General features: G+C 45.2%; 1 protein-coding gene across 1 annotated transcript in view; it reads left to right on the top strand.

Moving 5' to 3' along the window:
- The first annotated feature begins 355 nt into the window (after positions 1–355).
- The window catches only part of LOC101993332 (sulfhydryl oxidase 1-like), a 118350-nt gene continuing 91925 nt past the window's right edge, over positions 356–26780 (top strand). The window contains exons 1-3 of the mRNA XM_013349363.1: positions 356–431; positions 527–673; positions 5933–6028. Of these exons, the coding sequence (XP_013204817.1) occupies positions 356–431; positions 527–673; positions 5933–6028 (319 nt within the window). The remainder of the gene's footprint in view (positions 432–526; positions 674–5932; positions 6029–26780) is intronic.

The following is a 26780-nucleotide window of genomic DNA, read 5'->3' on the forward strand; positions in this document are numbered from 1 at the left end:
CGCCTTTAATCCCAGCACTCGGGAGGCAGAGGCAGGCGAATCTCTGTGAGTTCGAGACCAGCCTGGTCTACAGAGCTAGTTCCAGGACAGGCTCCAAAGCCACAGAGAAACCCTGTCTCGAAAATCAAAAAAAAAAAAAAAAGAAAGAAAGAAAGAAAGAAAGAAAGAAAGAAAGAAAGAAAGAAAGAAAAACAGACTTCCAGGCCTGACTGGGTGGATGACAAGGACAGTTCTCCCCACCCTCACCCCTCCCAGGCCCCTCAGTTAGGGGCCATGGGCAAAATCAACTACAAGTCGCTTAGCAACTCCAGGTGGGTGGGTGGGAGAGCTGGCTCTGGGGTCATGAGACTGAGAGATGGACAAGGCACTTCACCCTGGTAGCACAGCAGAGCTGACCCTGTGGGCAGGGATACTGGTGAGCCGGATGGGAGGTGAGGGCAGGAGAGCTGACATCCCTTGTCAGCTATGTGGTGACACAGGTGAGAAAAAGATGCTCCCTGTGCCTCTTGCCTCCAACTATGTGCAGGAGAGCTGGCCTCAGGGTCACGAGATTGGATAGCTGATCCTGCCCCTCACAGGCTGCAGCACGCAGGAGAGCGGGCCTGCAGCTCGCCTGAGAGACACACTGGAGCTGACCTGTTGGCAGTAAAGCAGATGAACCAGTCCTGTAGATGTGAGAACAGGAGAGCGGCACCTGCCATTTCCCTCATATGCCAGATGGTGGCATGGACGAGAGAAATATGCTCTAACAGCCCCCCATACCCTTGCCAACTGTAGCAGGCGGGAGAGCAGGCCTCAGGGGTATGAGAATGGAAGAGCCGACCCTATCCCTCACCAACTGCAGCAACTGGGAGAGTGGACTATATACCTTGCATGGGTAAGACAGTACCTGGCTCTGGTAGTGTGAGTATGACAAACCCCACCCAGGGCTTAGAAGCAGGAGAACTGTCCCTACTCCTTGCTGCCTGCTGCACTGGGTGAGCTAGCTGGGCGGTGATGGAGAGGTGGCCCTAGTGAGGCTGTGCCCAAAGATGTCTGGCGCCATGAGGACCTAAATCTGTGTGTGCCTTCCCAGCCCTTCTGCACTGGTTGTTTGACCACAGTTTTCCTGCTAAGTCCTTGGTAAGAGTTAGGACCCAGGCACTCGCCACAGACACTCAACTGACCTCACACGGAACTCCTGTAGCCCTGAGCTGGTCTCCACCTTCTGTCTGATATGCAGTCTTAGATCTTGTAACGAAGCATGAAGGGGCATCCTGAGGAAGCAATAGAGGAACAATCCCAGAAGTCCTTGCATCATTGGCCTTCTCTCGCACCCTGAATTTTGTTGAACATCTATTTAAGTAGGTCCCATGAATTCTCCAATGTTCTGGACAGTCAGACCCTCTGTCAGAAGAAAATCGTGATTGATCCCATGGCTTTCAAGGCTTCTTTAGGTCTCTTCTGTGCACTGGCCCCAGCAGCCCTATGTCATCCCCTTAACCCAGCCAATAGACAAGCAAAAGACACCTGCTCATAAACCCCAAAGGCCATAAGGATTACTTAATGTAAGTCAGCTCTCCTGGGCTGTCAACAAAAAGTGGAGTATTACACAGTTCTGATTTCTCTAACCTTCTCTGTCACTTCCAAAGCCTGGAAGAAATTTCACTTTACACTTTTAGACTTTTAATTCAGCCTTGTGCTGTGGCAACCCTGACTGGTGATGTGAACACACACTGGTTTGTTTCCATGCACTCTAGGTCAGGGTCTCTTCACAGTCTGCACAGTACTCAAGTGTAAATTGAGTCCTTTGTGTGGCCACTGCCCTTTGTGGGTCTAAAGGCATGGTGTGTGTGCCTCTTCTGAGTCACTTGTAAAACACACATCTCATGAACAGACCATGCGTCTCTTTGGAAGAATCTATTTTTCTTATGAATCTCTTAAGTCCTCCAGCTCATCCGGAAGGAGTCACCAGCATGGCAAGCTGTGGCTATTCAACTGCCTGGCTGCATTTCCCTGTCCTGGGTGCCTTCCACAAAATATGCTCACAGAGTCTTTGTACCTCAAAACCCAGTCCTAATCCTAGCTTTCAAGCATAAATCACAGGATACTCAAGACCCGCATTCCCGTCTTCCTCCCAGCCACACATCTCTTGAAGCCATCAGAACCTCTTAGAGTCGGATTTGCCTCAGTTTACATGGAATGAAGGGTCCTGGGCAAGCTGCTGGAACCCTCTCAAGCCAGTGTTTGCCTACAAAAGGGCACTCACTCTTGACATTTTTGAAGACACTCATTTTACAACCCACTTTTCCCACTCAAATAACCACCATCTGTGTGGCGAAGTGGGAAACAGAGTGGCAGCCATTCTCCTCTCGTTTCGCTTGCTTTGTGTTTCATTTCCTTTCAACTGATGGGGAAGAGAGAGTCAGCTGCACCAAGTCCCAGCAAGCTCCTTGCATGAAATATCATCGAGCTTGCCGTTTGAAACAGTTGGCTCTACACCCTGTACCATAATCCACCAAACCCAAGGAAGATCCATCTTTATCCATACTTGAGACTCTCTAATGCTTAAAAGCCAACTCTGTCTACAGCTTGAACTTGTCTTACAACTCTGGAGACTTTTAAAAATACTCTGTTAGGGGGTTGAAGGCATGACTCAGTGGTTAGGAAGTTAAGAGTATTACTCTTCCAGAGGACCCGGGCTCAGTTCTCAGCACCCGCTCTGTGACTCACAACTGCCTGTACCTCTGGTTCAGAGGCTCTGACACCCTCTTCTAGCCTTCAAGGGCATCAGACATGCATGTGATACACAGACATCCAAGCAGGGAAAGCACTTGATACACACAAAATAAAATAAATCCTTTTTTGTAAGTACTCTGGTATCATGATGGCTTCCTGGGCATCTAGGGTCTCATGACCTGAGGATGGAAGACCAAATGGAGCAACGTCTCCCCTCTCTCACTCTTAACACACTTAAGAGCAGTTGTCTGGCTATGTGCTAAGTCCTGGGTCAGCACACACCTGGCTCTCACCTTATTCCCAGAGACTCAGCATCTTTTCCTCATCTAGTCGTCTCTTCCTGTGAACTCTACAAGCATTTACTGATCAACTAAATAAGTAATCGTTCTGCTTCGTTTCATCTTTCTTGAAAGAGAATCTAGTCCTATTTTGCCATTAAAAAATCTCCATCACAAAAATTATAATTACTAATAAAACAAAAAACAAAAGCAAATACCTTGTGTGTTAAGTCAGTGACTTTCTGTAAAATGCATTTTTCATGTTAAAGAGAAAGTGCTCTCGTCTCTTGGCCGGCTCAATAATATCTAAGAGTAAGCCTGACGGAAGATACTTGTCGATGAATTTGTGTTTATTTTAAGATGCTGTTAGAACAGGCTGGAGAGAAAGGAGTGAATGGAAAATGCAGTGTATTTGCCTCTGCATGAAGCCCTCTCAGGACGTGGCGGCCACCCCACAGTCCACAGACACTGCACCAGGGCAGGCCAGGCGGGGGTGGCAACCATATGGGTTCGCAGTAAAACGGCACAGTTTGTCTCCACAGGTGAGAGGAAGTGCTGATGGGAGTGAATGCTGCACGTCACTAAATTTAAAGCAAACACACATTAAGAGTTCCGCTTTGATCTTGGCGGAAGGCAGATGACAAGAATAAGCAGCTCTCTGTTCCCAGAGCGGGCAACGTGTTTCTGACTACATATTGCTCCATTTTGACAGGCCCAGTGTGAGCACATCTGGCCAGACGGGGCAGTTTAACATCTGTGCTTCTGAACATTAGAGTTATTGTCGAAGGCACATCAGTGACCACACATGGATTTCTATTCATAATCCATGGGACTCACATTAGCTATTATTTTTATTGTCTCCTACCTAAATTAAGATGGGTCTCATGCAAACCTCTGTGATATTAGGGCTCTGAGCTGCACTTCCGGGATTGCTGGTGACATCCTTAAAGACAGAAATGAATCCAGATAACTGGAATGTGCTGTGCTCCTTCACAAAGCAAAAGCAAGCATCTTGAATCTGCTACTTCGCTCTTGGGCAACTCAGCCATCATGAGTACTCGGTTCGAGCACTCCCAGTACTGCTTCTAAGATAACCCCAGAGGAAATGGGCGACTGTGCTGGGGCAGTACAACACGAAGTAGGACAGACGGGTTTTCTCATGGTCTTAGAGAGTTTGGTTAGTGCCTGGTTGGTCCAATCCTGTGGGCTTGTGTTGACACAGAACAGCCTGGCAGGAAGGCGATGGAAAAGCAATGCTGCTCTCCTCCTGAGGGCCAGAATCCACAGCCAGAACCCAGAGACCAGGGAAGACCAGAGGGTGGGGAGGAGGGCTGTGCAGTGTCATTTTCCAGCCTTAGCTGTTGCACTCAGGAACTCAAACGCAGCACGCAGATTGGTTGCACAAGATGGGGCCTGTCAACTTCCATCCTGGATGGGGAGGAGGCTCCTGAGGTCCCACACTTCCTGTGCAGCTACTGGCAAGTTAATGATTTCTAGGGAAGGGGGAGTCACCTTCTTCAGTGGTATAGCCGCTGGTTGGTGTCCATGTTCCAGAAAGTAACTCCACCCGTGCTCATGCAAATGACCACATTAAACTCACGGAGTCATTGAAATGTCATGAAAACAGAAAAGGACTTGTTGGGATGAAGAAAGGCTTCAGTAAGACTGGGACAGGTGAGAGGCGGTAATGGGGTAAAAATGACCAAATTACATTATATACGTCTATGAAACAGTCAAAGAATAATAAGCTAATTTTTTTAAAGAATACAATGGCCAGAGGCAAGACACAGCATTCCATGAAATATAGTCAGACAGTGAGAGACCCATTTCCATCAGGTCCCATCTCCTAGTGATGCCACTGAACTATATTCAGCCATGAATTAACCCACTGATAAGTTCAGAGCCCTCTTGATCCCATCATTTCCCGAAAAGTACGTCAGCGGGCAGCCCAGTTTTTAACAGATGAGTCTTTGGGCACTTTGAATAAGCATTGTGCTAACTGAACGCTCTCATAAGACATCTCACAGCAAACTGAAGTCAACATGCAAAGTCGAGGATAAAGCCAAGGAAGGAAGGGAGGGAGGGAGGGAGGGAAGAAGGGAGGGAAGAAGGGAGGGAGGAAGGAAGGAAGAAGAAAAGAAAAGAACAGTTTTACTCTTGAATCAAGACCTAGAGGTCTCAATAGCCTTCTAGAAGGTTCTTCATCATTTGTGCTATGGATGTTCAGAATAAAATACTTGGTTCACAAGTGAACTGTTAACACAGCTGGTGTGAAACATCTATCACAATACTGAATATTACATTCTTGTTGGATATCAAGGTAAAAGCACCCACAGTTTAGAGGCTTGACCCAGGGACACTGGTTACTCACTCATCTGATGAGCCAGTGAGAATGTGCTGGTAGTTGGTTGGCTTCCTCTAGATGCTGATTCAGAGATCCAGGCCTTTTCCATTTTCTGCCAGCCACCCACCATTACCTAGGGCCTGGAAAAGTTTTTCTTCCCATGGGGGAAGAGAGGAAGGGAGAGCTGAAAGACTCCTAGGCCACTCCTCAGCCTGGATGAAGATGACCACTGCTTCTATTACTCAGCGTTCTTCATCAACTCTGCGGCTCTGTGTGGATGGAGGAGGCTGTCTCCTGGTGACCTGTCCCTATTGTCAAGAGGGGTGCGCTGACGTCATTTCCTCAGCTGTCTGGACAGCAGAACTGAGAGGGAAGTGTGTCTAGTGAGCTCACCAGCTCACGAGAGAGTGAGATTTAGGTAGGTCAGTTGGCATCAGTGAGCAAGTGAAATGTCAGGCTGTGTGCATGCGTGTACATATACGTGTATGTGTGTGTGTGTGTGTGTGTGTGTGTGTGTGTGTGTACATGTGTTTAATAGCTAATATTCTTCATTTGCAGAGTATTCTGTGAACCAAACGTATTTGAAAACTAGGGAATGATTCGAAAATTGTCAGTGTCCTCGTGAAGCTTAATCAGTACCTGCTGGCTGCTCTTCAGAGCCTGGAGAAGCCTCTGCAGCTAACACCACGTATGCCTTTTACATTGTTCCGCATCGGAACTCGGGCATTCTTGCGATGAATACATCCTGCAAATAAAGGGGGCTCGTTAGTTGCTGGTGCTGGGTAGCTGCACTGAAAAGTTGCTTGTTTTTACTCATTTCCACAAAAGAGCTACTCAGGCCCTAATGTCACTTGGCCCAATTAAATATATAAATGGCAAGGGGCCAAGTTAATTATACCTCTTGGGATTTAGACTAAACTCAGCAAGCCACAGAACAGGACAAATGGCCAAAGCTTACACTTCGCTTTGGGTCCAAACAAAGCTTTTGCCTTCATTTGCCCTCATGGGGAATACTGCGACCTGGTGCAAGGTGGATTCATCCTGGAAAGCCGTAGCTCTTTCTCCTCATTATGGAAAAGTTGAATGAATATTAACCAGACCTGGAAAGAGAGCTCGCTGAAACAGGGCCCATTACAGGGCAGTAAGGAGCACACACAATTGTTGACCATTCCGATTTGTTATGTCCCAAAGAAAGGTCACATATAAAAGAGTTCCTGAACAAGCCGCCCTCCTAGGAAAGTCTCAGAGGAAAAGCACTGATGATATTTAAGGAATATTTACAGTGATTCAGACAATGGTCCTCTCTATCTGGTTAAAAGCTCCTAAAAACCATCCTGGGGCTGCAGAGACGCCTACCAGTAAGATGCCTACCATGAAAACATCAATCCCAGCACCCAGTGCAAAAGTAAGGAACAGCAGCATGTCTGCAATATTAACAGTGGGGAGGCAGAGACAAGAGGAGCCTTGGCATTAATTGGCCAGCCAGCCTGGATGAATTGAGGGGCTCTGGGTTCAAAGGGTCCCAAACCCCAAAAAGTAGGTGAAAAAATGGTTAAGGAAGACACTTGATGTGGACCTCTGGCCTCCACACATGCATGCCCATGTGCACACACACGCATACACCAACTACACACACACATGTACACTCACGTATCAAATGAATGCACATGTGTGCACATATGCATGCACTCACATAGCAAGTACACACACACATACACACACACACACACACACACACACACACTGCATTCTGGAAGCTTTGGGCCCCTCCTCTTCTGCTGGTTAGCCTCTTCAGTGAGTCAGGATTTCTGCCCTAGACAATGTCAGCCAAGCAGCTAGCAAATCCAGACGCAAAGAATTTCCTTAAAAGTGAGCAGCAACTGGGTCAGATATGAGCCTGCAGTGCATCAAAGTCAGCCAGCCTCTCTGCAAGCTAGCGATGTGCTCACCCCCGAAAGGGAAAGAATACCAGAGGACTTAATCTCCAAGTGATGTCCCTGTTTCCCACTAATTTCCTTCTTCTGACAGTCCAGATAGCTTCTCTTCCTGGAGCCCTTTTCCCAGCACCTCACACACCTCCTCTTGCTAGAGAGGGGAGCAAAAGACAGCAGCTGAGAAAACACTGCCACAGCTTGAAAAGCCGAGCCCCTCTGCTGACGCCTGGGTGGGTGGACAGCCTGTCTCCCCTGTGTGTGAGGGAGAGTGGGGGTGCAAGCTGGGGCAAGGGCCTTTTCCTGGCTTCTATGACTTTTGAGGGATTAAGGTTATGGTGGGGGGGGGGATCTTGGAAAAGCAGAAAATAAAATTCTTAACACTATGTCTAGAATGGCAGCAAAGTGGTATTCCCTTCCACTTTTTAACTTGGGATTTTTATTTTATGTATGTTGGATTCAGCTCCTGGGTGTTTTCGGCTTAGTTTTAAAAAGCTTCCATCTCCACATTGTCATAGAAGGGAAAATAGAGCGAGGCTTTGCGCTGTGTACCAGGACCCTTACTTCCCTGTCAGACTGCAAGCTGCAATACACCTGTGAGTAGAAAGGACTCTGGGACCTTATCGGAGTTGGGGTCCCTTCCCAGACTGCACAAAGGGAGCAACAGGCCCAGGGAAGATGTGGAAACCAAGCTCACAAGTGCCAGCTGCACAACACAGACACACAGCCCAGATGTTCACCATGGTTCTGCCCACCGATGACCACATTCAGCTCTGTAAAGGCGACTTGGCATACACACAACTCAGAGAGTTTTGGTCAGAAATCACTCATCACCTCCATAGTTTAGGCAGGCATTCTAAGCTTTCAGTGGCTTAGCCTTCTTGTTCATCTAATTTAGACACCATCTCATACAGGCCAAGCCTTGACCTCACTATGTAACTGAGACATCCTCCTGCCTCAAGCTCTTGAGTGCAGGGAAGGCAAGCACAAGACAGCATGCTTAGCCTTTTCAAATTTTATTTTGGATTTTAGGTGCCAGTCATTATTTTAATTTATTGTATTTTATTTAGTTATTTGTTTACTGAGGTACTAAAGATCAAACCTTTCTACCACTGAGCCATATGTCAAGCCTTAGGCTTTTGTTCTGTAGACACCAGCAGACTAGGTAGTCCATCCACACCATACTAGTGACCTGGTCCTCCGACCAGCTGCCTCGGGAAAGTGTGCTCTGGGACCTAGGCTGCATGGAGACAGCTGTGCCTGGTGACATGAGCAAGTGTCCCTTGAACCTGGTGAGTTTGTTATCACGGTTGTTACTGTGTACGTTCTATCCCATTTATTGGGTTAGCTCTCCATGAACAGGACGGTCCGCTGAAATCAAAGCCATCAGCTGGGTGTGGAAGCCTATGCTTGGAATCGCAGCACTTCTGAGGCAGAAGCACAAAGACCATCAGTTCAAGACTAGCCTCGACTATATGATGAGGCCAGAGTAGCTGAGGATACAGAGCATGACCTTGTCCAAGAGCAGAAGGCAAAGCAGGAAAGATGGAGGAGAGCAAATCAAGGGGAAGTGGGGAAGGAAAGCACCCAGTGAGCTGGCCAGTGAATGAACTTCAAGCTTCTGGTCACATCCAGGGAATGGAACTCAGTGGAATGAAGTAGTAGCTAGAGTTCACTTGGCCTGTGACTTTTGCCTCAGACACCCCAGGCAGGAGGATGATATGGGCAGAGTAGATGGGTCCCTGCCACTGTATAAAGATGCATGTGTTCAAACATGGGAGCTGAGTAAGAGGTATGGAGTCTGTGGATCAAAAGCTATCAAACATATAAGCTCTTCAGAAAGGCCATCAGAAAGCATATTTTTGTCCCAACCAGCAAGATGCAAGGTGCTTCATTTCCAGCCTATAGTGAGGCTTTCAAGGAAAATTAAATTGTAGCTGGCTAAGAGTGCCTCCAAAAACCAAAAGCAGTACCAACGGGAGAGAGTGGGAAGGCTAGCGAAACTCCGTGATCTTTATTTCTACTGGACGAGGGCCTTAAACTTCCGCTATATACGTTTCCCGTGGCTTTTGGTTCAGAGGTACCCAAGAGAGAGCAAGGCCTGATGCAGGGTGCGAAGAGTGTTATTTACCACGCCAGGCTGTTTAGAACTCTCATTGTGTTCTTGGTAATTTGATTGTTTGGTCACGCCTCCTAATAAGTGAAATGTTACGCTGGAGTATTTGTTTAAACCTCGCAGCTTCGGATACAGTAGGTTGCCGCGTGATGTTTGCTAATGGCACACATGCAGTAATTCCTATAATGTGAAATCTCAGCCAGATTTAATGTTTAATTTCCCTGGGATTCACTCTGAAATTATTACAGACATTATGTATTCCACTCCCCGGACTTGAAATTAATTTCAAAACCAAGAAAAAGTGCATCCATTCGTGGGCCTTAAGGGAGGTTAGATGAGTAGCATTCCATTCGTCCTGAAGTTTCTGAGGTTTGAAATACCTGTTCATGTTCCTGCATTTGATCTGGGTTGACTAACTCCAAGGTTCCATTACCAAGACCCTTCTTTTTTTGTTTGGTTGGTGACCTTGGTCATGGGATGGTTTGATGAGTTCATGCCCTCACGAGGAACTGGGGAGATAGAGCAGTCAGCAAAGCGCTTCTGAGCAGGCATGAGCACCTGAGTTCGGTCCCCAGAACCCACATAGCAAGCTGGACATGCAGTCAACATGCCAGCTCAGACAGAGAAGGGGTTCACAAATCCCCTTCCACTTGAGGAGCTGTTCAGAGTTTATGTCTTCCAGGAGAAAGACAGGCAGTTTTCTTCAATGCTGTGGCCCTTGCTCACTTTACCATGCTCCAGGGGATGTCCAGAAAGAGTAGGCTAACAGCACAAACTGGTCTCAGTGGGTTATTTAGAAAGGAAGAGGATACAGCGAGGAGGACTGGGGAGTGAGAGATCTGTGAGGAGGGGGAAGTGGGATGGCTACAAAATACACAGTGTGGCGTTCTCAAAGAATTAGTCAAACTCTGTTAATATATTCTAAAAGCTGAGCAGGGTGACATGCACTTGTAATGCCCACATTGGGAAGGCAGATAGAGCCAGTTCTCCTGAGATCTGCAGCCAAGCTGGTCTAGCAGAAGCAGTAAGTTTCAAACCTAGAGAGACCCTGTCTCAGAAAAAAAAAAAGGCATAGCTTCTGAGGAATAACATCCAAGATTTCTAATTTCTACATGCACATGCACACCTGAGTGAGTGTACACACACACACACACACACACACACACACACACACACACACACCTTTTCAAAGTTATAATAATCCTCCAGGCTTTATCTGTCTAACTGGCGGTACTGTTACATGTTTAGGATGATATGAAAATATTGCCAGCACACACAGCACTCAATAATCTGGTGAGAAAAATATAATCACAAAGCTGTCTCAACCTCTTCTTTGTACAGCCCTCTGTCGTAGGAACAGAGTCCACGACATGCACCACTTTGATTAGTCAATCAGTGCATTGGCAGTGCCTCCCATACCTGGCCCAAGTAGAAAGTCCGCTGGCTGGAAAAACTCCAAACATTTCAGAATAAAGCAACCAGGCCTGTGTTAAGTTGTGATCCAAAAATTCCCAGATAATAAATCTTTAATTTGCTACCCTGGCAACTCTCACCAAATTTGAATTAAAAGAATACTTTTCCACACAAAGCTTTGAAAGGACTAGTTAAAAAAGTTTTCCCTCTAACTGAGGCACACTTCTTACAGTCTAAAAAGAAATGGACTGGCTGGGGGTGGGCACATAAAGGGATTAATTCACAAGTTTTCCCCCAAAATGAATGACAGCTGTTTGGGACTTCAATTGCACTGATGTCCCATTAGGTTGGAAACATCCTGGGTCTTGCAATTATCTAATAGATTCCATAAAACCTTGTTAGTAAAATTCTTCGCCTCCCCAGTGTGGGACTCTGCCCAGAACTTACACCCTCAGAGCTACATGTAGCTGTGCCCAGTGCCCAGTGCCTGCCCGCCCGCCCGCTGAATAGGAAGGGAGTCCAAGGGATTAGTTCTTCCATGTGTGCTCATTTTCATCGTGTTGACCTTATTTGTCCATCTCTCCTTTGTTTGCTACAGTCAGTGACGGCTCGGGTCAAAGGGACATGTGACCAAACCAATGGCACAGAAGTTTGCCCAAAGCAGCAGAACCCACACTCCAGAAGTTTGAAATTGCTCTTCACCCGTGGATTCTATAATGATGAAAGTCTCCAGAAACCAGATCTCATTTCTAAATTTAAAATACAAATAAATCAATCAACTGACACCAAAAGGAAGATATGGCAAACCCAAAGTCCTGTATGGAGGAATGTGGCCCGAGGCTGCAGCTTCCTCTGACACCCCCATGGCTCCACATCTGTGTTTACTCCACTGTGCTGTTCTTAGGCCTCTGCTGTTTCCGCTGCACTGAGTTCAGGAGGACAGACAATATCGTTCTTCTTTGCACCCTCAGAAGACAGGAAATGAAGAGTGAAGTGTCGTGAAAGCCGCTCATTTACTTATTTCTTCCGCAAACAAAAACAGCTCCGTCACTAAATGTAGGAGAAGATGTAGGAAATAGGCAGCCTTGTGACCGCTAACGGGATGTTCAGTATACACAACCATGGAAATAGAACCACTGGATGATCCAGCTGTGCCACTCCTGGGTAGAGACATCCAAAGAATGCTGAGTCAGCACACCAAAAGGGCTTACACGTTTATGTTTACTACATCACTATTTATGATAGTGAAGATATGGGATCAGCCTAGATACACATCGCCAGATGAATAGTCAAAGAAAGTGCTATATGCATATGTAATATATATACAGAAAATAGAAATCTAAATAATGAAAGGGCCACTCCAGAAGTGCTAATGGCATTTGCTGAGATGGGGAAGACGGAAGAACAAGTGTGGCAGTAAGCCAAGAGCTCTACATTGGCACCATGTATAGCTAGAAAAATGAGAAACTAAACCAACAGCAGTTCAAGTGTTTATATACAAACATCATGTTACAGCACAAACATAATTAATGACAGTCACAATTTTGAAAAACAGTTATTCTGTAAGAGAGTGTTCATGATGTATTAACTAAAACACACAAACAAAAAAATTATTGTTATGATTCCACAACTTGAGAAGAAGAAACAAGAAGTGTCGAAGACCAGCCTCAACAAAAATACCTCTTACCAGGGTAGGGGCGTGGAAATTAAAGAAATATAAATAAAGACTATAAAGACGCATAAATAATAACAAGACAGAAACTATAGAAAGTATTGGGAGGGCATTCCAGTGACTAAAATCTTGAAATTCACTCGTGTTTATTTTTCCACAACTTTTATACCCAACATAAATGGGGTGAGAAGGTAACAAAAGATTTTATTAACATGATACAAAAGGATAACTCACACAGTCAATGGCTCTATCACTCTGAGACATCAAATCATTAGAATTCTGTAGTCTAGGTAGATAAGGTGCTCTAGATCAGGTATCCTGAAGACTGCCCCTCCCCAGGTGACCTCATAGTTACCAAAGAAGGAGCAGAAGTACATTTGCATATTCAGACCACCTGTCAGCATAGCATGGACTTACTAGAATGAGCTATTTTAATTTCCAAAGAATCAAACAAACACATTCTGAGTTGGGACGAGCAACTATGCTTGTCAATCTCCAAACTCTCTGACCAGCAGACAAGGTGGAAATAGGCCTGCATTTTTCGATCTCCACAAAGAAGTTCTGCTACCACTTGGTTTAATTCACCCTAGATGTTCAAGGCATTGATCAAATCCTTTACCAAGAAGAGATTTTAACAAGAGCCACCTGAACACTAGAGGCCTAGAAGTTAGGAAAGTTTACAAGAAGAGTGGGACTTGAGAGAACATAAAGGGAATGTGTACTTAAAAAATATTTTCTGTGCAACAGACACTGGCCAAGTTGCTGTACATATATATGCAACACTTAGACAGATTGGCCCAGCAAGGCGGGCACTGCTGTGCATACAGACAACACTTAGACCAATGGGCCCAACAAAGCAGGACATTATCTCCAACAAACATTTATTGATCATATGCTAGATATATTCAGCAATCTTCTACTCATTGGTGATATTACAAAAAACCAAAACACATACTCCTTGTCCTCATAAAGCAAGGTACTTGGAGGACACAAGCAATAAATAGTTTTTTCAAGTGGACACAGAGAATGGCAGATGGCGATGGACATTAGGGAGAAAACTAAAGCAGAGTAAGGAGTAGCTGGATGTTTCTCTCCTGCACTCCAGTTCCCAATTAACCACTTTGAAGTTTGATATTAATGACAAACCATTTGGCCTATTAGCTTAGGCTTATTATTAACTAGCTCTTATAACTTAAATTAACCCATTTTGACTATTCTAGGCTCGTGGCTCATTACCTCTCACCTTGTTTCCCGACAGCTGCTGACATCTCCCTCAACTCCATCTTCTTTTCCCCTGGGTCTCTGCTTGGATTTCCCACCTAGCTATATTCTGCCCCCCATAGCCAAAGCAATTTTATTTATCAACCAATAAGAGCAACACATATCCATAGTTTACAGAAGGGCATCCCACATCAGTAAGGAGTAAGCCAACAAGAGGCAACACAAAGCATGCTGAGAGCATGTAGCTGGAAAGTACTTGACCAATCTCGTTCCCTAAAGTGCTAGTTTTCTTAGCCTCTGCTTGCTTTCTATGGGACACTAGCTCCCTAGAAAGCTCATTGAATCCACAGTTTTGCCTGGTATTAATCCTACCAACAACCCCCAAATACCTTAAGGAGTAATTTGGCTAAATAATTGTTAGCCTACTATGAATCAAGGAAAATCTGTTGCTGTATTCAGCATGATTGGTTTTGGCCTACATGTGAATTTAAAGCTCCCACAATCTTGGTGATGTTCAAACACAAAATGAAAACCTCATCTTATATGCTAAAATTTGGGGAGCCCCAGACTCCATGAAACAGAGGCAACATTAATTCCATTTCTGGAAGAAGAAGAAAACAGAAACATAAATGTAGTATAAAGCTCTGTCCCCGCGAGCTTTGGAAGTACTTGGGAAGCGTGAGGACCTGAGTCAGAACCTTAGAAGGCACATTGTTCACAGGCAGGGCATGCCTGTGGCACAATTGTGCTGGAGATGCAGAAGACAACAGATCCCTGAAGCTTGCTGGCCAGTCAGCCTAGACTACCTAGTGAGTCCAGACCCCAGGAAGAGAGCCTGTCTCAAAGCCCTAGGAGGATGGTTCCTGAGGAATGACACCCAAGCTCACTCTGGCCTCCGTATTCACTTGCATGCACACACACATACACACACACACACATGCACAGGCATGCACTTGCACACACACGCACATGTACACAACATACACACACACAGAGAAGAATGGGTTTTTTCCTTCTCCTCTTTAAGCATTGAGTTATATTTTCTTCGCATTTTCTGGTTCAATACACCATTACATGAATATAAAATCTCATATTCAAAGCCCAGCTGACTACAAGGTATTTAGAACACATAGATTACACCTACCTGCAAAGTGCTATGGAAAGGTCAGCCCATCTAAATTTCCCAGCTTCTCTGTGTACAAATATGGCCTGGTCAGAGTCTGGGCTAAAGAAAGCGAGCCCCACTGTATCTTAGCAAAGAGATGAACTGGGGCAAGCAGAGTAAATATTAATTTTCATCAAAAGAAAATCAAACTTATCTAAGAACTTTATTGGCAGAAATGAAATCAGTTTCTCTATAGCAAATAGTACCGTTGAGGGATTGGTCTATTACCCAAGAGGGCCCTCTGCACCCTGTTAATCAGCAAAGCCTTACAGCAGGCTTCCCCAGCTCGGGAGGCTCAATGCAGTTTTTAGTGGTTTCTCTTGAATGTGAAGGGCCAGCCTGGGCCTGAGCCTAAGCAAGATTCACTATAGATGGTAATAGGCACAGCACATTTGACTAGGCGGAGTTCATTTCTACTGTGACCCTTGGGCTGGTCCTCATAGGCCACTTTTGTAGGAAATAAAGTAGGAGTATTGAGGTATCTTGAGGTTGCCAGGACCAAGCTTAAGAAATGGTGTTGACAAATGTGGCTTTAGAATACCATTATTATTACTACAAAAATATAATTTGTAAGACTGAGGGAGATGGTTCAGTCTATAAAGTACTTGCTGTGCAAGCATGAAGTCCTGAGTTCAGATCCTTAGCACCCACATAAAATCCCGAGGTGCAGTTGCATCACCTGCAACCCCAGCACCAGAGAGGGTAAGATGTGTGGGTCCTCACACCTTGATGGTTGTCCATCATGCCAAATCCACGAGCTCCAGGTTAAGTGAGAGACAAAAGACAAAATCAAGGCAGTAATACAGGGAAAGAGGCTCACACATAGCTGTGGCCCTATTGGAAACCAGTGGCCGCTGAGGAAAAGAAAGCCAGTTTCCTCAGTGTTGTGTCCCCTCCAGTGGATGGCACTCTACCCTCTACTTTCATATGGGTGCATATGAATGACACCGATTAAACACAGTGAGTTCTTAAAAGAAGAAGACGTGAAATTGGAGGGGCAGTCCGGGAGAAGTGGGGGGGGGGAGAGATCCATTATATTCATGTAAGAAAGCACCAAGGAACAACTTTTTTTGTTTTTTTGGGGGGGGGTTTGTTTGTTTGTTTTCGAGACAGGGTTTCTCTGTAGCTTTGGTGCCTGTCCTGGAACTAGATCTTGTAGACCAGACTGGCCCCAAACTCACAGAGATCTGCCTATCTCTGCCTCCTGAGTGCTGAGATTAAAGGCGTGCACCACAACGGCCCTGTCCAAAGAACAACTTTTTAAAAATTAAATGAGGCATAGGGCAATTGAGGACAGACACCTCATATTTGTTGTAATCTGCTGGCCTGGTCTGCCACCTGGGTACCCTGTCCCTTTAAGAGACAAGCACTGCCTACTCCCAACCTCCCTCCTGGATCTTCTGCCTCCTCTTCAGCCTGCTCCCTCTCTTTCCGTGCCTCTTCTGAAGAGGTAAGTACTGCCTCTCTCTCCTCTCTTCTCTCTTCTCCCCTGCTTCTCCTCCTCCTCCCTTTCCTTTCCCTTCCATAACCCACTAAATAAACTCTATACCCAAACTCTCTCTGCATGGTGTAACTGTCTGTCTCCCACTGAGGCCTCGGGCCACCCACCAGGAGACCAGACCCCCGTCATGTCTTTATAAATGATAACAATATTGACCTCTGTCCTTCACATGCATTGCACACACTCATACACAAGGTGGGGGGGGGCTGTGACGCGTGTGTGTGTGTGTGTGTGTGTGTGTGTGTGTGTACAACTTTTGGTGATTTGGACTCTGTCTTAGGATTACTATTCATATTGCTATATGAAACACCATGATCAAAGTAGCTTGCAGGGGGGCAGGTTATTTGGCTTGCTCTTCCGTATCACAGTTCATCATCAAAGGAAGTTGGGACAGGAACTCAAGCATAGTAGGAACCTGGAGGCAGGAGCTGATACAATGGACAGAGGCCATAGAGAGGTGCAGCTTATTGACTTTCTCCCCATGACTTGTTCAGCCTGCTTTCTTATAGAACCCAGGACAACCTGCCCAAAAGTAGGACTTCCCACCATGGGCTACATCAATAATTAATTAAGAAAATGCCCTGCAGCCTTGCCCACAGCCCAATCTTATGGAGGTATTTTCTCAACTGAGGGCCCCTCCTCTCCAATGACTCCAACTTGTGTCAACTTGACATAAACTAGCCAGCACAGAGTCCTGGGGTGTCTAGTTTCAGTTGATGGGTAAAAGAAGATCATTTGAGACATTGTGGCCCAGATTTCTAGTTAAGAGAGCCCATGAATTTACCTGGGGCCTTCCATCAACCAAAAGTTTTCAGAAAAAGAGCAGTCACCAGTACCATCATCATCATTCTAGACTCTGGTTTATTTGAAAATTGAGTAATTTCCATGCAGAAATATGAATCTTGTGTCTTCCTGCATCTGAACTTCTGGAGATGAAGAGCAGTGGCTGACACAGTCTGAAAATGCTAGAGAGTGAAGCTTGTGGAAGAGGAGGCCGCATGGAGTCTATCCAGGGTCTGGCCGGCTCCCTGTTAAAGGAGCTGACTGAACTTGATCCCACCCCACTTTACAGGAATTGCTTCTGTGGTGCACATGCTGAGGTTAACTCCAGAGGACAGGTTCCTCCCTCTCAACAAATCCTCTCATCCACTTACAGAGAACTTTGGCCACAGAGAATGCTCTAAGAATCAGCTCAGCTCTGAGCTTCACGGAGCTGTCTGGAAAATGCCCTCACCTGCGTCTCTCTGCCTGAGAATGCCCTGCGAAAGGGCGCCACTGATGTCAGACAATTCATGGGAACAGATGTGTAATAACCGCTGCAGGGCCTGAGCAAGACTGCATTCCCAATAATGCTCCCTTCCAAATATACCTAATCTCCAAGAAAAGTTGTCACCTGTTAATAGTTCTCACAAGCCCGTTCACCATCTCTGCCTTCCTACAAATCAACACCAAACCCGATGCTGTGCTCCTATCTCTAGCAAATGAATACAGCCTGTCTGCGTGATAGTCACTCGGGTTACAAAGCAATAATGCATCTGTCTGTGGTTCTGTCTTTTACCTCGAAGAGCACACACATAGAGACAGGAGTCTTGTTTGCCTCAAAAGCACAGAACTTTTCTCCAAATTAATTAAACAAATAAGCTCCAAACCTTTGGAAGGAAGAATTTGCTATCTGCTACAAAAATAAAAAGCTAGATGTCTAGTTTTACCTGACTTCCTACTGTAATTGCTTTCAAAGTTGGGTCTGTGTCTGATTGCACACAATTTTATCTAGCGAAGGGGTCCTGATAAATACAGCTGAAAGCCATGGGCAGAAGTAATGAGTGTGGGAATTCTTCCTCTTTATAAGCGAGTTCTTCTGTTCCCTTCTTGGGGTTTAGATGATAGAATTGGCCCCCAAAACTACAGAGAATAAATCATTACGAATCAACATACTACCTGTGTTGGTATTTCTAACTCTGTGATCCACCAGCTACCCATGGTGGGATTTTGTTTTTTAACTTTCTTCTAAGAATTTCATTCTCCTTGGTCTCCAAAATAAATAAAATACAGTGTAAAATAAGCACAAATGGGATTTTGAAATCCGTGCCGAAACCACATGAGTTAGAAGGGCCTGCTCGTATTTCCTTCCATTACTGTGCAGCCTTTCAGCATGGTCTTGTGTGTTCTGGGTTGTGCGGTTTTGTTTGTTTGTTTGTTTTTGTTTTTTCATTCAAATTTGATCGCATCTGATCTGATGAAAATAAATAGTAATTGATGGTGAGTTGGTCTGAGAACCATTGTACCATGGTCAAATCTCCACAGCTGTGACTGGACCTGTGAGGAACAGCGCCTCTGGCAGCTTCCCGCTGAAGGAAGCTCTCGGCAGAACAGCCAACAAGCCTACGAGAATCACCTAGGACACCCCTGAGTCCTGGAAGTGCCATCTTTCCTGGAAAGTGCTCAGCTGACCACGACAGCCTATAATTCCAATATTGCACACTGAATGGTATGATGAACAAAACATGCATTTGGTTCTTGAGACTGGAAGTCCATGACCAGGGCGCAGCGGCCGCTGCAGCCTTGGTGCTGCCTCACGATGTGACAGACAAGCTAGCAAGCCGACAAAAGAAGGGTTTGAATCCCTAGGATAAGTGGGAACTCCCACGATAGCTGCACCCTGCTGTCCGCGAGGCCAGAGTCCTCAGAACAAGATGTCCACCCACAGCTCCCACCTCGCAATGGGCACGAAGGCAGTGGTCTCCGTCATGTGTCGGCTTCCATGTCCACCTCAAACAATGGTAATTGCATTTCAACATGGATTTTGACAAATTCATTGAGGCCATAGCAAATATATATGAACTTTAAATACAAGTAGGTCTGATGTTGTCAGCTGTAATCCCCATGCTCAGGGGCTCAGGAAGGAGGACTGAGTTTGAGCCCAAACTGAACCATGAGATCCTGTCTCACAAAACTAAAATATAGTAAAGTAATTTTATTCTTTACTTTATTGATTTTATTCAAGGAGGAAAATTTCTTCCTCCCGTCCAGATCTCTGTTTTTAGAGTTGCTGGCCTGTTACTCTCCTTTGCCATCAAGAGGCCACACCTACCAGCCCACAACTGAAGCTTTCCTTGCTACATTCCTAAACCCCAGGCCAACATCATCTGTGTCTCCCTGCAGAAATCACCATTCTCATGAAGAGAATGACCCGGGGATCCCGAGAAAACCACGTCTTTACATGTGAGCCCATGCTTGCATGTCATCTCCTTCCTTCCAGCCCTTCCCAGCACAGTCCTGCACACCCTCAAAGGCACAGTCCTGAGGCACCTGCTCAAATAAAGCATTTCCAAACCAAGGATTTTCTTCCAACTCCCCCAGGGGGCCAGAGAGACAGCTCAGAGTCTCACTGCATAATCCTGGCAGCCTGAGTTCAAGGGTCTCAGAACCACAGTGGAAGAGAACAGACTCCCAAAAGTTGTCCTCTGACTCCATGAAGGCACTGTTGCTTGTGCATGCCTGCACTCATACATCACACACACGCGCACACACACACACACACACACACACACACATGCACACACTCACACACCCTTTAGAACACTGACTGTAGCCCTTTGCACACATCCTCCCTACTGGACCAGATGCCTACTTGATAGTAAGGGTTTTTCTCAGTGTCTTCTGCTGTTGCTTTAACAGAGACAAGAACCTACCTCTTCACCTTCACCCCACCCCCACCTGCACTATGAAAGTCTAGCTCAATTTTGAATTATATAATATTCTTTCAGAAACCAAAATGTTTTCAAAACAAAAGGAAACATAAGGATAGATTTATTTTTCTATTTCTTATCTTGGGAGCAAGGGGGAAAATCTTGCCTAGAAATGCAGCCATTCGAATTAGAAAACGAGAGTAATTATTTTGGTACCGGCAGCTGCTACAGGACAGGGATGAAATGTGGGTAGAGAGCATGCGTATCATTTAATTCTTGGCCTGCCTGTGAGGTGGGTGGCAAGATTCTCGTATTACAAATGAAGACCCCCGAGAGAGAAGGAGAGCCAGTGTAAGCAGGACTTAAACTCTGGCGCCTGTGCTCTTCAGCGCCGCGTGAGATCCCCTCTGGGTCGGCCTGCCTATTTAATATTCACTGGCAGACACAGCTCTGCTCCCTCTGCCTCCTAGCCAGAAAAGACTTCTTCCCAGTGCTCCTATTCTCCAGTCTATTTTCACGATTCCTTAAATAATTTCCTATATCTAAAAGAAAGAAACACTAAACACGGACAGAGGGAAGGCAGGGCTACTCTTCCTGAAGGCTGTCGTGGAATGAAAAACAATTCAAAGGAATTCTTTCCACCCCCAACCTTATACCACCCAGCACCCGTACTACAATCGGTACTTCCCCGTGCAGATAGCTTGCCCCCTAGTGGACATCAGCTCTAAGTGCTCCGATTTTGTGGCATACACAGTTTTTGTTTTAATTTGTGGTAAGAAATGCAATTAAAGGCCAGGTAGGTGGCTCAGCGGGTAACAGTGCTTACTAACGCGTCTCATGACCGGAGTTCAATTCCCAGGCCCCAATGTGCCACACTCTACACCCATATAAATAAATGTAAAAAGAAAATTAGATCTAATTTTTATCGTTATAGTTGTATTAATTAATGATGTCACATATTTTGTTCACTGGGAAATACAAAACAAGAGGGGCAAAGTTTTCCTTTCCCAGCTATGCTATCCAGGAAGCAATTGTAAAGTGGGTTTCATTTACAAGGTCTGCTTCTATAGCTCTTAATTAAACTCGCGATCTTCGCCAGTGCTCCTTCACCAAAGACAACCTGTGTGGGAATGCTTTCAAGACAGCATTAAAGATGGAGAGGTTGGGACACTTTCTGCTTGTCTGGATAAAATACTCTCGCAAATCCATCATTTTAAAACATCCCAGTCCACGTTCAATGCTAGTTGTAATTTCACTGATCTTAATTTCTTTACCACATATTATGGTTTAATTAAGCACAAGGCAGAAGCTTCCCTGGGCCATTTTTTTTCCTAGCCAACAAAGTCGAGGCTCTCTTACTTAAACCCAGAAACAAAAGGTGGTCAAAGGAACAGGGAAGTATGTTTTATTTAATATTTAGTTCATGTGTGTTTCCTTTCTATTGTCCACAGATAGTCTATACTGCTTCCCTATGTCCCAACTTTTCTTAAGTATGCAGCAATTCTCATCAGTGGTAGCAGAACCTGCACTGTGGACAGATCTGGTCACCAGGAACCCACCCTTCCCTCCTCCCGTGGTACTCAGTGGACAATGCACTCAGCCCTGGCAGATGCGCCCATTTGTTTTGCTTTTTTTCAAGGCAAATGAGAACATGGTGGACACTTAGAAATTCCTTTATTTTTAAATAAGACAAAACTTTGGTTTCAGGAAGTCCCAATGGGCTATGCAATGTTGACCTGCATGTTTAATTACACGTGTTCATGAATGCAATCCCTTGAAAACACCACGCAGAACAGAAGTATCTATTGCCAACCTCTTTACCCAGCCCACCTGCCTGTCACTGTCCTTCATCCCTCCTGTGCACAGAGGCGAGAGGAATTCCATCTATAGGCCAGGCATGAAACAAAACAGCTTTACTTCACAAAAATGCTCTTTCAGATCACTCAGCGTGGCCATGGCCAGAAGACAACTTGAGCCATGAGCCTGGGTTGCCTTCCCGTTCTTTATATCCATGCCGACAAAGAGTTAAAGTCACCTCAATTTCCAAAGACAGCTCCTGCCTTTGCTGCGCCTTTGTTCCCTACCCTGAGCTGCTGCTCAAAATAGGGCTCTTTGCCTTTACTAAGTCTTGCACAGTATTGAATAAGGCGAACCATCCTTCGGCTGCTCCCCCACCCAGCAGCCTAATCTTTGTATTGTTTCTAACATTTTCACATTATGCTCATACTGCAAATTATGATTTTGGTATTTGCAGGCAGTCATTTTTTGTTGGCAAGGCATCTTTAAAAATGTGACTACTGGCCAAGCGGATGTGCTAATGTTCGGCTTTGGAAGAGGATGTCAAATCCTGTCCAGATAGACAGGATTGTTTAAGGAGTCACCAGGCCTTTGGAACTAATCATAGACTCCAGCATTGGGAGGATTCCTAACCTATTCAGTCAAAATACTGGCAATTCTGAGCTCTACAGAATTTATTAAACTGGCCCATCCTGCACCTGGACTCCAAGCCAGATTCAGTGACTTCCAAGCCTGGAACTTTATCTAGCCCAATGTATCTTCCAGTAAAAATAAAAAATGAAGAAGAAGAAGACTTGAAGTTTGAAGTCTTCCTTCCCAGTGAAACAGAGACAACAAAGTAAAATGTTTTCTTCCTTGGCATTTTAGAGGTCTGAAAAGCCGCCGAGATTTGGTAGGAACTGAGTTTTGACAAAGCAAACTAGTAGACTCCACGTTAGGAACGGTCTCAGTGAACTGTGATGGAACCTGATTGGCTTGCGGGATGATGTCGGCGAAACCTCAGTTCTGTTTTCGTGCGTATGGAAATTCTTGCAATCACCACCCTCCTAAGTTTCTCCAATCGCCTTAAATGCGGTGGTGTAAAGCAGTAGCCACATCGCTCTAACTGAAATGTCAAGACTGGAGTTTAAAACTGGCACGGCGGCGGCAGCTTGGCCACGCTGCACAGTACGCGGACCTCAGCTGGGAAGACTCGAGCTTGGGGAGACTCAGCAGATGGGCTTGAATCATCTGAAGGTGCACTCGCTCGTGCGTCTGCAGGTGGAAGCTGGCTGTCATCTGGGATCTCAGCTGGGGCTATTGGCCAGAGTGCCCACACATGGCCTCTCCATATGGTCTCTGTGCTTCTTTGTGGCACAGTGACTGGTTTCCAAAAGCAAATGTCCCAAGATTCACCTTCTAATGATGGTGTAAGGAAATTAGGAGTGTGTCCTTCACAAACACGAGGGTAACAGTAGACAACAATGTTTAAAACCAGTTTAAGTCAGTGGAAAATGTCCAAGGGCAGACACTAACTTGAGAAGTATTTACTCATGAACCATCACCCCATCCTGGCTCGCGCGCGCGCGCGCGCGCGCGCGCGTGTGTGTGTGTGTGTGTGTGTGTGTGTGTGTGTGTGTGTGTGTCTGGCAGATTCAGTGACTCTGCCGCTTTCATACCCCAGGGCATCCCAAGCTCAGATGATAAAGCCCTCAGGTTTACCTACTGGAGGAGGTGGACTGAAATCAAGATGGGACATCAGCTGAGGAAAAGAAATCAAAAAGTGAAATAAATTTAGGAAAGCAAAGAGAATAACCAGTCACTTTACTGTTTGATTGTTGTTAACTTATGCTTCAGGGAAACCCAAAAAAACCAACAGAAATGGGGCACAAGGAGACGTGTGCATGCGTGTGGGTGGCCCTGGGACCTGAGAGGGCTCTGAGCAACTCTCTGTAAAGGAACAGCTGAGTGCATGGTGAGGATTCTCTGTGCAGAATAGCCTGCAGCCAACAGAAACTACAATGTAGACACACATAAAACAAAGTGACAATAGCGAACCTGGCAGATTGCCAGAGCCTCCCGGGAATGACACTGGGGGTGGATGTGGGTTTTGCTCTCGCTGCTGCTACTTTGTGCTTTTGAGGAAGGGTCTCACTATGTAACCCTGACTGGCCTGGGGCTTCTATGTAGACCATGCAGCTCTCAAATTCACTACATAGACCAGGCTGGCCTCAAACTCACAGAGATCCTCCACCTGCCCCTGCCTCCTGAGTGTTGGAATGAAAAATAGCCACACCACAATGTCCAGAGGAAATGACACTTTTAACTGATTTCAAAATTCAAGGATTTTTCTAATTTTCATATACTAACCTATTAATCATAACAAGCTTAAAAGACATTGTGTATAATCAGAGTTCAATCAGAGAAATATAAACAAGCTAGATTTGTGGATGAATAGATGGGTGGTAGATAGGTAGATAAATGAAAAGACGATAGATAGATGATAGATAGATAGATAGATAGATGAATAGATGTACTGATAGATGATCTATAGATTCATAGATGGTTAGATAGGTGTAGATAGTTAGATAGAAGACAGACACATTTATTACAAGGAATTGGATTAAATAAATAAGTAAAGGCACAGTCTAAGAATATCCAAATATTGTTAGGAAATGAATACCAAGGGCACAAATTCATGGGCATAGGACAGAACTCTAACAACTGGCAGTCAGGAAGAGACTTCATGAACGGGCAAGATGAAGTTTATAAGTTGCCTTGGTCATGGTGGTTTAGCGCAGCAGTAGAGTGTGGGCAGGAACATGAGAGAAGCTCCAACGGCCGCCAAGCTGTCTTTGAAGAGTCATAGAGCACCTGTGAAGATGGGGAGCATCACTAACGTGACTATGCTAGTTTCTATGACCCTCGAGAGAGTCTGAAAACAGGACTGATTCACGGCTTCAATAGCAGAGTGACTGGAAACATGGTTACATTTCTATTGCTGTGAAAAAAACATCATGACCAAGGCAACTTATACAAGAAAATGTATAATTTGGGGTTCACAGCCCCAGAGGCTTAGAATACATAACCATTATGGTGGGAAGCCTGGCAGCAGGCTGGCATGACTAGGACTGCAGCTGAGAGATTACCTCGTTATCCACAAGCATAGGCATAGAACGCTAACTGGGAAAGGACTTTTCCAACCTGTTACACACATCCTCTAACATGACAACACCTCCTAATCCTTCCCAAACAGTTCTACCAACTGGGCCAATGTTCAAACATATGAGCTTCTGGAAACCTTCTCATCTAAACCAGTAAACTATCCAAATTTATTTCCCATCACCCATGTCAGGCAGCTCACAAATGCATGTACCTCCAGCTTCAGGAGACCCAACACTCTCTTTCAGCCTCTACAGTCATGTATGCACACACACACACATGCACACCTGTGGTTTATACTCTTATATAGACACCTGTATAAATGCATAAATAAATAAATACTTTAAATCTTTTTATATAAAATTAAAGTAAAAACTTGGCTGAGCACATGTCATATGGTATAATCCCAGTTCTTGAAATCTTGAGGCTAGGAGCATAGGTATGAACCAGGCTATGCTACATAGTGAGACCCTGACTTAAATGGAAAAAAAAAAACAAGCATTTTCTGTACCTAGTGCAAAAGAGAAAGCAATGGATTATTTCAAGAGTCAGTCTGGCTTGAAATATGAAGGAGGGTGATAGTCAAGTATAATAGGAGCTGCGGGTTGCATTCCTGCCACCCTGCTCCCAGCCGCCTGGCTAGCTTATGCCCCAAAATAACAACACACAAACTGTATTCATTTAAACACTGCCTGGCCCATTTCTGTTAATGTGTGTAGCACCAAGGTGCGCTTACCGGGAAGATTCTAGCCTATGTCCATCCTGGGTCAGAGCTTCATCACATCTGCCCCAGACAGCAGAGCTAAGGTGTATGAGCTCACTTCCTCTTCCTCCCAGCATTCTGTTCTGTTTACTCCACCCACCTAAAGGCTAGCCTATCAAAAGGGCCGAGACAGGTTCTTTATTTGCCAATGACTTTCCTCCATTAGTCAAGAGATGTGCGCTCTCTTTAGGAGCAGAGAAAAACTTTGAAACAATATCAAGAAGGAAAGGATCTTGATATGGAAAGTTCTTCTGTATATGTGTTGCTTTTATTGGTTAATGAATAAAGAATCTGCTTTGAGCCTATAGCAGGGCAGAACAGAGCTAGGTGGGAAAAACTAAACTGAATGCTGGAAGAAAGAAGGCAGAGGCAGGAGAACCCATGTAGCCCTGCCAGAGATAGGGGCCAGATGAAATCCTGCCAGTAAGCCACAGCCATGTGGTGATACACAGATTAATAGAAGGGGGTTAAATTAAGATATAAGAGCTATCCAATAAGAAGCTGGAGCAAATAGGCCAAGCAGTGATTTAATTAATACAGTTTCTGTGTGGTTATTTTGGGGCTAAGCAGTCAGGAACAAACAAGTGGCCTCCTTCTACAACAAATTGACTCTCCAACATGTGCTAGCTAAATCCATATAAAACCTGAGAGGGCTTTGAAAGGAATTCTAGACACTAAAAAGCAAAGTTTAGTCGCATTTCTTTCTCAGATTTTTTTCAGATGGGCTCTGCTTGATGGCAGCATGCTTAAGCTCCTGATTTTTGTTGTGGTAGCAACAAAAACAAAACAAAACAACAACAACAAAATGCAATTTTGAAACAACAGCTTCCTGGGCCATGCTGCCAGGATGAATTCTAGCTCTTTCAGGAGGCTGACCACTTGAATGGGTTTTTTTTTTTTGTCGGTATATATTTACTTGATTTTTTTAAATTAATTTATTTATTAAGGATTTCTGCCTCCTCCCCGCCACCGCCTCCCATTTCCCTCCCCCACCTCCGATCAAGTCCCTCTCCCTCATCAGCTTGAAGAGC

Source organism: Microtus ochrogaster, chromosome 18 (genome assembly GCF_000317375.1).
Source record: "Microtus ochrogaster isolate Prairie Vole_2 chromosome 18, MicOch1.0, whole genome shotgun sequence".
In the NCBI taxonomy this organism is placed as follows: domain Eukaryota; kingdom Metazoa; phylum Chordata; class Mammalia; order Rodentia; family Cricetidae; genus Microtus; species Microtus ochrogaster.